This window comes from Pezoporus flaviventris, unplaced genomic scaffold (assembly GCF_033815535.1).
Source record: "Pezoporus flaviventris isolate CSIRO_AGI_PZ_B2104156 unplaced genomic scaffold, CSIRO_AGI_Pfla_v1 ptg000105l, whole genome shotgun sequence".
In the NCBI taxonomy this organism is placed as follows: Eukaryota; Metazoa; Chordata; class Aves; order Psittaciformes; family Psittacidae; genus Pezoporus; species Pezoporus flaviventris.
In genome coordinates this window covers 607,714-620,775 of record NW_026892653.1, presented here as the reverse complement: position 1 = coordinate 620,775, position 13,062 = coordinate 607,714, and the positions used below count along the sequence as shown (strand labels likewise).

The 13,062-nt window shown below is 45.6% G+C and overlaps 1 protein-coding gene across 4 annotated transcripts in view; it reads left to right on the top strand.

Moving 5' to 3' along the window:
• ZC3H18 (zinc finger CCCH-type containing 18) overlaps window positions 1-13,062 on the top strand; it is a 47,574-nt gene that overhangs the window by 22,237 nt on the left and 12,275 nt on the right. For all 4 annotated transcript variants that reach the window (XM_061477407.1, XM_061477405.1, XM_061477404.1 and 1 more), the window contains 3 exons: window positions 9,079-9,279; window positions 10,311-10,436; window positions 11,968-12,069. In XM_061477407.1, the coding sequence (XP_061333391.1) occupies window positions 9,079-9,279; window positions 10,311-10,436; window positions 11,968-12,069 (429 nt within the window). The remainder of the gene's footprint in view (window positions 1-9,078; window positions 9,280-10,310; window positions 10,437-11,967; window positions 12,070-13,062) is intronic.

Sequence of the window (13,062 nt, the reverse complement as noted above, 5' to 3'; positions counted from 1 at the left end):
CATGTGTGTGAGTTGAGAGATGCGATTTGTGGTGTTTGTGATACATGCTTTGTGAATACAGGTTCCCTACTTCTTGCCCATGCCCCTTCTCTAGCATAAGCACTATTTAAAGGAGCTTTAAAAGCTGGTGACAAGAAGCATCATTTTTATGTTGAATAAGGAGCTAGTATTGAGCAAAAAGCTTTAAAATCTCCCCGGAAAATCTTAGGTGAGCACCTACACGCAGTATCTCCTCCTAGGGAAGAATGGAATTAATGGCAGTACTTATCCCATTAAACTGAAAGCCCTGCTTGTTAAAGGCAGCTCTCCAAGTACCCTTAATGGTTCTTCAGTTCTTGCTGTTGAAACCCATATCAATGCGAACACTCTTACTGAAGCATTTACAGGTGTATGGGTGTTTGCAGAGAAAACAAAGCTGCAGAAGTAAGTTTTGAAAAAGCTTTTCAGCAAAGTGAATACATGAGTCCATTTCTTTTCCCTTGGAGAAGACATCTCTCATCCAGCAGCTTGTTTCCCTACACAGTATTCCCCAGAAGCCTCCATCACACCTGCAGTGTGACTTGGCTCTGGACGGTGCCGTTTTGTCCCGCATAACCTTTTTGACAGACTCCAAACTTCTTTGTGGGAGTCGGAGCTGTCTCACCTTTCCTCTGAATACCTTCATGCCATGCTGCAGAGGGTCAGGTTTGGGACTTTGGGATTAAACAGCTCCCGAGTTTTTTTGATGTGTAAAGTGCTTGTGATTGCTTCACACTTCCTGGACAGCAGGATGCGTGATAGTGGCGTTGCACTCACCTATGGGTGTATTTATAGACTCCGGGCTTTCCCTAATTGCTAGATCCTAGCTTTTGGCAAGTCCGGCCTTTCCAGGCATCATAGTGCAATGGATGAGGGCTGGTTCTGCCCAGCTGCAGGCAGCTGCCCGTTAACATTCCTGCACCAAAGGCAGCACCGAGCCCACGCGGCCCTGCTCTTCACTTAGTAATGAGCTGGGGAGATTGAAAAACTGCTCCACAGAGGTTGTGCAACAGGCCACGAGCTTTGCCAAAGGCAGAGCTGAGGATGTCTGTAATTACAGGTAGATGCCAGTCTGTCCATCAGTTTGAAGCTCGCTCAAGTAGAGGCTGGAACAAACCGATGTACAGACTGTGGATTTGAAAGGATGAAAGAAAATGAAAAGCAAATAGCCAGGAGTATGGAAACAAATTCTCCTTCCTTTATATTGAAAAGTAGGAAAGCTTAATCTGATCTCTAAACAACAGCAGAGCAGTTATGGGTAATAACACAGAGGACTTCCTGGCATCACTGGTTGCTACAGATGAGGAGGATTAGAATTTAACAACAAACAGTGATTATAAACCCTAATGGACTTGGTGGCAAATGCTTCTCCTTGAACCTTTTAAAAGAGGCTGCAGTGTTTAGGCTTCAGGTAGGATTGTCACGTGTGGATTGGGCTCTTCTCTTCTTTGACAGAGTGTGCAGTTGCTGCTTTGTGCTTTGGGTTGGTTTTTTTTGCCACCCCCCCCCCCCCCAAGCTTAAGATGAGCACTCAAAGAAGTTTATGATCTGAGATTGCAATGCTAGTAAAATTGTTCCTCCCCCTCCTCCTCCTCCCTCCTCAGGCATTGAACACTTAAAACAAGCCAGGACACTTTATGATTGACTGGAGGGATAACTTGGCTGTCTGGCCTCGTGTTCCCCATCTCCAGAACGAGTTCTGATGCCTCAGGCTGTGACTGATTTTGCTGAGTGCAAAATTTCTCGTTTATATCTCTGTCTTGCCACTGTAGCTCCCTGCTGTGCAAAGCATTTTGGGGATAAAGAAATGCCATGAAATGTTAGTTGAAGAAACTTAGAGCAGTGCAGGATGATGTTACCCAGACTGCCAGACTCAGCTGCAAGCAAAGGCCCTATCCACAGTAGTATTACTTTGCTTTAATCCTTCTATTGTTGCATAGGTCTTTATCCTGCTATCACTCAAGTGAATCTGATTGTTTCAGGGTCACATTAAGCAACAGTCAGTGTCATGGGACCTGATAGCGGTTATATTTCCAAAGCACCAAGGGATGTTGAGGGGTTGGACCCACTGGTGAAAGCAGCAGGCTCAGTATCATTGCCACATTTGCTTTGGTGGCGCTAGGTGGTCCTCAATCGTGTAAGGAAGAGGAGGGAAGCACTCCTGTGCTGCAGGTCTATGAGCTGGATGCTGTTTTCTTTCCCACCAGGGTTTCCTTTGCAGGAGATGCTGTGGGCCCTGGTGAGAAGCAGCATGGCAAAACGAGCCTTTGGGTGAGGTCTCTGTCTTCTCCAGGCCTTGAAGTTTGTCCTGAAAGCTGACCTAAAAGCTATTTCCATGCAGACAGGTTTGGTCAGAGCCCATGATAATTCTGTGCTGGTGCCAAGAAGGGCGAGGACAAGGTGGCTGTTGTCTTCAGAGTTGTTCCAAAGGCTGACAGGAGGTGACAGCAGCTCTGAAGCTGCCAGGAAGGAGCAGTGTCTTGGTGAACCATGCCGTGATTATCACACACACAACGGTTGTTTTTTTCTGGAATGAAAAAGACTATTGATGGAGTGCACTTATGCAGCCATTAAGATACAGAAATAACACCTGCAGGCAGGGACACAGTGACATTTAAAGCAATGTCAGAAAGTAGCAAGTCATTAAATCCTTTGTAAAACCCTTCAAGCAAGGAGCACTGTGCTACTTTGCAGCTTCTGTTAAGGTGTCAGTAGCCCTCAATTGTGAGATGCTATATAAAGCTGCAGACCCTGGGACAAAAGATTATGCTATCACACTTGTGTTGTTTTTCCAAGCTAGCTCAAGTTGACTTGCAGAAGGTTGTTGTTAATCTCTGGGCTGAGCAAGTTAATAAGCAGGATAACCTGGAGTCTAAAATCAATGAATGCAAGTTACCCAGGGCTTGCAAGTTAGAAAGTGATAGAATGAGGTTGATTAGATAGAGGAGTGGCAAAAGTAAGGGAATGCAAATGGAGTGATTCATGACTCTCTATGTGTGTGATCATAAACCAACTGAACTCGTTTTTTGGAAGAATCTGTAATTCTAAGTGTTCCTGGGTCTTCATCATCTTCTCCAGCAGCTTCTGATGGTCTCCCCATGCTGCTGTCTGGTTCTGCTCCCTGGTTTTTGTGGGGGGTCTCAATGAAAGCAGCTATCACTCAAATAGAGCTAGGTGTTTTGGTGGGCTTAGCAATAGCATCCTATCCTGTTGCATAAAGGTGGTGTGATAAGCTGGTGGATTTTGTCTTCTTTCATGTTCCCCTGTGGAAATATAGTCTGTTTCTTAAAAGAAATACTCTGTTTGTCCTAACACAGGAGGGAGAGCAGGCAGGAAAGACAACTCTGTGCTCTTCCTGGTTTCGAGTCAGGTACTGGGAAGACCCTGCAGGGCTCTGAATAGGTCTTACATCCACGAGAAGCTACCAAGGGGGAAAAGCAGCCTCTGTCAGGAGGCATAGGTTTGCTCTCAAGGCGTCTGCACCTTCTCTGGGCAGCTTCTTAGAGTGAAGATAGCAAAGAGAAGCAAGTGGCCCCAGGCTGTTTGGTTTCCCGGGCTGAAACAAGGGGGTTTGACTCCAGCTGGAGCAGAGCTCTGGGCCTCCATTGCACACAACAGGTCTGCTATGCTGCCTTCAGCACTGCCCCGTGCAGCACTGCTCAGAAGAGGATTTCCCTGCTCCCCACATGCAGAACATGCCCTGTGCTGACACTGTGGTTCTTTGGACTCGTAGTTCAGTGCCCTGTATGGTAACACTGCGGTGATAAGCACCATAACTTGTTTACATCCCTGGTTTTGGGGGTGCAGTTTCCAGCCAGAGCAATGCAACCTGTTTAGACAGCTTCACTTTCATTTCTGCTCACATTTCATTTGGGAAATTCATGATAATTAAAACTCTCTATGAAGCAAATTGGCAAAACTTCTCAAAGTTCTCCACAAAGCATTTCTGTTGGCTGGAGTTTTCATTAGTCTTCATGGTACTTGAGGTTCTGCCTCCGCTTCCACAGTAGAAGGGTTTCGTAACCCTGAATCAAGATGAAGGGCATCGAGTGACTCAGATGTGCCTCTCAAGGAATGTGTTTTTCTTTGGCATTTCAGAGATGGAATTACTGGAAAGATCTCCCACACTGGATTTTATTAAGATCTTGCAAAGACCGGGGCAGAATCACTGCGTGCGGGTACCTCTCATTTAGAGGAGGCTCTCAAGGCGTCAAATGCTCAGCCCTTAGGGTAGATCGCATCTGGGATATGTTTATCTACCTGCTGTGATGATTTCATACTGCAGGTTCAGATTGTATCTCCACTATTTAATTTCAAAGCCTCTCCCCATCTGGCTTTGAAGAAATCTTTCTTTTTTTTTTTTTTTAAGCAACTGATAACTCTTTTAGATTGAAACATCTTGAGAAAAGCATATTCTCTGCTAATGCTTCACCAGCATCAGTTGGCACCGGCTCCAAGGTTCAGCATTTCCCATCGTAGCTCCACATAGGTGGGTTTTGGGAGCTCTTGTCCATCTCAGTGTAAGTGCTTTTACTGTGCCATGGACACTGGACACTGCTGGGGTTTATCTTGCAGTGATTGCAGGTCCCTTTGCAGCTGCTTGGGCACATGGATCCGGTCATTCCTCGAGTCCGCTTCCTCTGGAAAATTCCACTGACAGCGCAGGGAAGCTGCGGGTGCTGACGCAACGCTTTCCTGCAAGAAACCAAACGGCTTTTAAGTCATCACTGGACTTTCCTCCCTCAGAAAACCGAGCTGTAACTGCCGGCCAAAACAGTAGCCCCGGAGCCAGCCTGACGTCACCCTCCACCGTAGGTGATAAGGTTTGCGTTACTTGTGGGAGCCGTGTCCCACGGGGAGGGGGAAGAAAGGAGCCACTTTCCCCAGGAAGCTTGTTTTCCCCCTCTAAGATTAGAAATGCTTTGGTGTCATTCACACAAGTACACGAGGAGGAAAACTTGAGCCGTGCAGCTCCGCTCTTCCCCCTTTGCCTCCACGTCCTTGTTGAATTCAGTGACGTGCTTCAACCAGGGTTTATTTGGGAGCCTGAGCGCGTGCAGTTGGGAGCTGGCTGACCTACGCTGTGGTTTGCCTTGCCAGCTGGAGCTGCCTTTGTTCCTCCTCTCGTTGCCAAAGCCACGTTCAGCTTCAGTTCTCCGCTTGATTGCTGTAATTAAATTCGAGCCAAATATGCATTAACGTGTTCGTTCTGGAAAATAAAGCATTTAGTTATTTTTAAGGTTAAAATGGGCTTCGGAAATAGCTACGCTCTGCAGACCTTGCTCGTGCCCTGGTGACGCAGGATGCAGCTCCTCAGGGCTCTGCAAGGAAATTAAGGTGCTTTTGATCAGTCTGTCTTGTCAGTCTCTTTCTCCCTCTCTAATTCATTTGATTTTTAAAGCCTCATGGCATGGGTTTACCTAATTAGGGTGTTAATTCTTAAATATTTGAGATGTTTCCCAAAAATGTGGTGGAAAAAGAGACCAGGATTCACACACATGCTTTGGTAGCCTTTGCCAGCCACACTTTATGCATTGGGTTTGCCTCCAGCACCAGCCTGGGTAATTCTGCTGGGTTGAGGATAAGCTCATTTGAAGCACCGTGAGCTGATCTCCAAGCTCACCACCATGAAGCAGTCAAGCTTTTTCTCTCCTTTCCCTCCTCTGTTCATCATGAGTCAGTTCCTGCCTTTGTTCAAACCCTACTGGTTGGATTTGCAGCAAATTGCTTTTGTTTTGTTCCTCTTTCTGTTGAATTAAGGAGTTGAGTTGGCACCAGGAGAGCTCCAGACAGAGCCAGATCCAGCACAAGACAGGAAGGAGAAAAATCAGTTATAAGAGTGAAAGTGAGGAGGAAGCCTCCTGCTTCTTGGGATCAAACACATCGCTCAACCCACCCAGCATGAAGCATGCGGAGCAACTATTGCATTCAGCATAGCTCTGGGCAGCCTTCCTGCCTGGTCTGGGCCGGGAGCCACAGGCTGGTAAATGCTGCCTCTTTCCAATGAGCTTTCCTCTACAGGCCTTAAGGCTTCCTCCACTTTCATCCCAGCAACTGCCTGGTATCAGTGTGTGGCAGTAAATGTGATTTGGAACACTGACTATTGTGGGCTGCCAGCCTCTAACAGTCTCTCTGGTGAAACTCACGGAGGCTGTAACTGAGATGTTAGTCTAAGGTGGATGGTGAGGATCTTGGCAGTTGCTCCAGTTCACTGTCAGTTCTGACTCCTGAATTCCACTGGGGGAGACGAGCCAAATGGCATCAGATAGCAGTCATTGTGTTAAGTTGAACAAGTTTGTTTGGTGATGCTACATGTTGGGCACGCAGGTAGCTCTTGAGGAAAGACTTTGAAAATGTCCTGACACGAGCATCATCTTTCTTTCTTGGCTGTCATATGGTAACATATTTACTGCTGAGTCAAAAAGCCAAAGCATAACCAGAAACGAGGCTTTCTGTTGTGGTTTTCCTGGGGTAAAAACCTTTCCTCCAGAAAGTGACTTCATCGAGAGAGAATTGCATCAAACCAGGTAATAGGTGCAAGTAATGAGATTTGCTTTCCTAGTCATCTTTGCTCCAAGCTCGCGCCCAGGTTGTATTGTTCAGCCTAAGTTGTTCCCACGTGGGGTTGGAGCTGAGGTACAGCTGCTGTTGGATGTGAATTGGGCAAGTTTGGGGGCTTTTGTGAGAGAGACACAGAATAAGTTTGGTAGGAGAGTTTTCTGTCTGAAAACTATTGTTGGAGAGAGGGGCAAGGGTTTTTGTTGGCTTTCACATGTATCACATCTCTTCCTCCATTCTGCTGTTCTTGATGCTGGAGAAGCTGTGGCTGCCCCATCCCTGGCAGTGTTCAAGGCCATGTTGATGGGGCTTGGAGCAACCTGCTCTAGTGGAAGGTGTCCCTGCCCATGGCAGGAGGTCTGAGCTAGATAAGCTTTAAGGTCCCTTCCAGCCCAAGCCAGTCTGTGATTCTGTGTTGACTGTTCCCAGCCTTCTTATCTCCTGATTCACACTTAGTTATTTTGATGGTACTCTAAAGGTCAAGATGGCTTCAAAATGAGTTTGTATTACATCTGCTGGAAGGAGAGCTTCACCCTGGCTACAAATACTTAAGTGTTATCAGAGTATAAATAATAAGTCCAGTTTATCTCAACCCCATATTCAGGGTCATGGTCTTCCTCTGTGATTAGATACTCAGATACAGTTGTGGCTGTAATATTTAAACCTAGACCAGTCTACTGCAGATGACTATGTGCTGTGCTAAATAGCGTACATTAGAGCAGCACTAGAAAGGATGATCATGCTGAGTGAAGATGCTAGTGAATAATGCTGACCCATAACCCTGCTTGGGACTCTCTCACTAGACAGCAATTTTGTGTTGCTAATACGTAAGTGACCTGTTCTGAAGCTGGAATGAGACGTGTGGGAGAGGTGAATGTGAAAGAAGAGTTTGTCCTCCCGTAAAACTCTGTATATACTGAGATAGATGTGGGAGAAATTGCTGGACTTAATCAGCAGCATAGGGAAGGAGTAAGATGCTGCGCTGGACTTTAAAGTCAGCATGTACAAGTTCTGGAAGAGGTGAGAGGCCATAGGAGTTCTAACTGTGTTTTAATACAGCCAAGTGAGGAGCAGATGAAACTTGTTAGTGACTAGTGAAGCCTTCAAAGGGCTGCTGATGAAGAGCTCTAATTATCCTGTTGCTGTTGAAAAAGTATTGTGGCAAGAAACTCTGTCCATAGGATTATTAGAAAACTTGGAGGTTGCTTTTTATCTGAAAAGGTAGAGGAAGTTGTGTGGGGAGTGGTTGCTTCAGTCCTGTGACTAATGGGGTGGTACTGGCTGAACCCAGCGATGGAAGGTGCCTTTCCTCCCCCAAATCCTCAGAGATCTCATTGCTTTGAGAAAAGGAATAAAGGCGCTATTACTGATAATTTGATGAGCACAGGAGCCTTCATAAACCTTTCAGCAAGAGCAAGCTTTGCTTAAAACCCAAGAGGGAAGGTTATAAGCAGGTACTTTAACAGTCATATGCAGGTTAGAGTGAGGGCAAGGAAAAATCCCAGGTTTTATCACCCATAGATAAGAGAGGTAATAAAGTCTAGGCCGGAAGAAATTTAACTCATCCTGGAATACTTGAAGTATCCGATGCAGGTGCTGAAAAGTTAGCCCTGAACTATTCTCAAATGGTTGTAGGGGAGAAGGGAACCCCGGGCAACCAAAGCAAAAGAGGAAATAGAAGTAGAGCCCTTGAAAGGCAAGGGAGGAGATGGAGGGTATCTAATATCATAGTTATCAACAACAGAGCACATGTTCAATGGTGTTTGTAAGCACTTAGAGAATAATAGGGTGATAAAACAGCCATTATGAACTTCTTTATGCTTAGTTGGTGAGGTAACCATCCCCTTTGTAAGGGTAAAAACAGATGGATGTGTCTTGGCTGTGGACTTGTGACACAGGCCCACATGATGTTCTGATGAGAGAACTGTAGGAGCGTGACTGAGGCTGAATCCCTTTTCTTAATGCCTACTAGTTGTTTCCAGCAGTTTGCTGTATCGAGGCAGTGTTTCAGATGCACACTTGATGTCCTTAGTCTACCTCTGTGTAGTATTTTCAGCAACTGCCTACCAGGTTTGGGTTGCTCCAGCTGTAGCAACTTGACGTAAGTGTAGGAAGAACCAGATTTCCTGTTCCATTCCCTCTCACATCTGTTTCTGCCCACTCTGTGGAGGCCAAAAACCAAAGCTGAAATCAGCTGGCAGGTTGCTGCTTGGTCAGTATAACAAAGTAGTTGATAAAACTCACAGGTAGTGCTGTTTTGATGGGCTTGCAGTCATTGATTGACAAAATGATAGCTGCTGTAACATGTCATCACTCCAAAGTGATGCTGAATATCTCACAGTGGAGGTTAAGAGATAGTATTGTTATAAATGATGGATTTCTGAGATGTTTTCCTGGTCCTGTGTTTCTATTAGCCTTTATACACATACACACACACATATATATTATATATATATATGTATATATATGAATTAATCCTATCTGCTTCTGTCTGCTTTCCAGCCGTCAACCAGAGCCACCAAAGAAGGAGAAGGAGGCAACCACAATTACCACCACTCAGTCGAAGAGAGCAGATGAATGGAAGGACCCCTGGCGCCGATCAAAGTCTCCCAAAAAGAAGCTTGGTGTGTCTGTGTCTCCCAGCCGTGCACGCAGGCGCCGAAAAACCTCTGCTTCTTCAGGGTCTGCTTCTGGCTCCTCAAGGTGAGTGAAGGCAAAGAGCATGTCGCATCCAAGCTGTGTTAATGTGTAAGGGAATGCAGTGCGGTGCTTTCTTGTCAGTGGAAGGTGTTTAGATGTTTGGGAAAGCAGTTTAAGACTCTTAGTAGCAGCTATGAAGACCAGCATATATAGGTAGTGAGGTGGAAGTCAAGGGGAGTATTTAATTGTGGGTGCTCTGTTGTGACCTGTTGAAGACTAAGAAAAGTCCTTGGAAAAATCACTCTTCAGATAAACTAGACCTGGTTGCAGACCACAAGATGAGTAACTCATCTAGATGACAGCTGACCTTAGTAGGAGCAGAAAAAGCTGGAAGCTGTAAACATTGGAGCCTGTTTGCTCCAGGAGTGCTTGGGAGATGAGGGGAGCCCAGGAAGGGCAGACTGGTGCTGCTAGGGGGAAACTGGGGTTGTGGAGGCTCAACACAGCTTTAGAGGGCTGAAGTGGAGCTTGGAAACCAACGGGTGTAAGCTTAAGGGAAATCCACCTTTCAGGAAGAAGCATCCTGAATTTAGGGGAGTTGAGGCATAAGCTGGATGCATTTTCTTTAAATGCTTGAACTTGAAGCTCCTGAAAAGGGGGGGAAAATGTATCAGAGAGGAATGAGGAACATGCCGAGTTGAAGATATGAATCTAAAAACCAAAGCCCTCCTGAAGCAGATAGCTTTTCTTGCTGGGATCACTGCACCTGAGATTTTTCTGTTATCTCCTGTGTGACCTAACCTATCAGGGGATCGTCAGGTGTGAAGGCATGAAAATGTGTGGAAGGAGTTCCTGAAGAGGGATGGAAAATCAGTAGCTAAGGGAAGGGAGGCCTGTTTGAGAGCACAAAGATGGTAGCAACAGCTAAAAGGAAAGGGTGGATGAAGGAGAAGCTGTAGTCCTGACAGGTCACTATGGATAAGTCAAGTAGGTTTTGGAGCAGTGTTTGAGAACTTGGGAAGAGCAAACAGGAAACAAGACCTTGGTCTCAGTAGACTTCTTGATAGGCTTTTAATCTAATATGTTTCTTTCAGGTCCTCTTCTCGTTCATCCACCTATTCTGGTTCAGGTTCCTCACGATCTCGTTCCAGATCATCGTCTTACAGCTCTTACTCTAGTCGCTCTTCAAGACACAGCTCTTTCTCAGGCAGCAGGTCCAGGTAATGACTCCTTGGATGTGGAAGTAATGATTTACGGCTTTCCAGACACTTGCTAAGAGCTGCTTGTGCTGCTGCTTAAAAGCAAATAGCCAAATCTTGAAATAAGACACTCAAACCACTTTTGTGAGTGAGGAAATACAATAGACTGCAAGGCAGCCTGCTGATTTTGTTGTTGAATGAAGCACATACATCAGCCACCCCCTTCTCGCCCCAGTGCTCCCACCCACTGTGCTGTTGTGGCTAGGTTCTTTCCCATGCCTGTGGTAGCTGAGCAATTGTAGAGCCTGGCTGAGATGAACTTTTCCATCATTTGCATTTTATGATTGGAAGAAGTTACCGGTATCTCTTCTCTATTGCACTGGAATTTCTGTTTAAAGAGGCAAATCATGTTTCTTTATTAAAGCAGTTGTGTCTTGTAATAGTCTTTATACTTCAAAGTAGCAGTTCAGTGTCCCATGCTGATTAAAGGCTCGTTTATTGCCCTGCCACTTCCTTGCCCCTGCAGACTGTAAGTCTGGAATATGCATAGTGGGAGAACTGGCTCCTTAGGCACCTCTTCAGAGCTGAAATCACACAGATGCCCAGAGTGGATCACACAGTTGATGTCAGTGTTGGAGATGTGGTTTCTCCTAGGAAAGGCTCAGGTGGGAATTATCTTGATGCAAGCACATAGTGTTTCTGGGGAGCAGGCTGGCCTTCCCCCATCCACCACATCCCTTGGCAGGACAGCACCAGGCAGAGGTGACACTCCAGTTAGATGCCTCTGTGGGAAGGCAGGAGAGTGAGGAACACCCTAACTGTTCTTCAGAAGGCAAATTGCCGAGGTGCCTGGCTTTCTGAAGTAGTAGGCTGCAACAAGGGTACTTCCAGCCTTGGTGGTGGGATGAATCACTCCAACGCCAGCATCTGGTGAGCTGTGTAAGTGACTTGCTTCTTTGGTCAGTCCTGATCTTGGGAAACAGCCTTTGCCCTTTGATCTGTTGGCTTTGATATACTCTGCTTGTTTGGGTTTTTTTTAACCCCTTTGTGTTCCAGAAGTTGTGGATACCCAGTTAGATGTATTATTGTCTTTCTCCCGAGAGTTTTCTTTTTCTCTGCTGTTTAAAGGGTAAACTGTACATGGAGTTACAGGAATATAACAGAGGTCAAAACAAATCATGCTGAAATTGCAAGTCAAAATCCTGCTTGTTTTCCCCTTATTTCTCCCTCAGAAGAGAATACAGAGAGTATGGAGAAAGCCTCGGGTGTTGGTATGGAATATCTGAGTGCCTCTCTTGCAGTCAACCCTATTTTTGACTTTTGTTTTCTACTTTTACCACTGTTCTGGTGACAGAAGTTAGTTCTGTTGAACAGAATCCAAATATAAAACTAGGATAACCTCAGACCCACAGGAACTAGGTCCTGGAATGCAGTCTCTAGCCAAAGGAGGGGGTGATGGCTGAGTGCAGTCTCTAGCCAAAGGAGGGGGTGATGGCTGAGTGCACCAAAAGCTGTCTCCAGTCACAGAGATCGATGTGTCCTTTCTTTCTAGGTCACGGTCCTTCTCATCTTCACCCTCTCCTTCTCCAACACCATCTCCACACAAGCCACTTGGGAAGGCTAAAGGGGATTTATTACCACCTGCTGGGAAAGGGTAAGGCTTCATCTCGATTCTGGTAGAGCAGTGCAGAAGAAGCTCCAAACAGGAGCCCAGTCCCTGAGTCAGACCCTTCCGGCCTGGTTGACAGCTTAAGGAAGAAATGGAAGGTGGAAAATATGACCTGTATAGAAGAGCGCTTAGCTTTGCATATTTAATTAAAAGATGACACTTTTACTTATTAAATCCAACTGTACAAGTAACCTTAAGTGTTATATGTATACACGAGTGTTTAAACACATGCATGATTTATTACTCAAACATTCTGTGTGTGCAGATATGTTTACACAGGAGCTATAAGAAAGTTTAGTTCATTCCTGTACTCTGGCTTTAGTTAATGTACAGCCTTGGAATAAAGAAATGGTTCAGCTTCATCTACTTCTACATTTGTCACATTGATGACAAATTAAAGCAGTACTGTAGGGGTGAAACTGTTTTTGGCAGATTATCCTAGCACTCCCGCTCTTTTAAATACTTGAAGCTGTTATTTCACAAACTCCTGTAATACATAGTAAATTATGGATACGTTGGCGGTGACACAACACCATAGTGATGTCACCTCTTTCAAGGTGACCTGCAAATAGATTACACCATGGGAATGCCCCTGAATTCTCCAGAATACAGGACAATCCCCTTTGCCATACTTCTCGTACCTAATTGACCTTCCTTTGTTGTTTTTTCCTTCTCAATTCAGAGGGTTCAACCCTTTCAGGACATGCTCTCTGCCTGCAGCGATGTCTTTACACCCTTCTGGTGCATATTGCAGTGCTGGTTTGGTGACACACGATACCAGCCAACCTGCACTAGTATGGGGATTGTTTTCGCTGCATAACACTGCATGTGCTTAATCCTGTGTTCTGCAGGGAATAAACACAGATACCCTTAAGCACAAGAGGAGGAATTAACAGTCTCTATTTTTGTATGCAGACGGCTGCCGCCTCCCCACTTAATACTAGGTGTGACATCAGTGCTGGGGATGTTGAGGAGTAA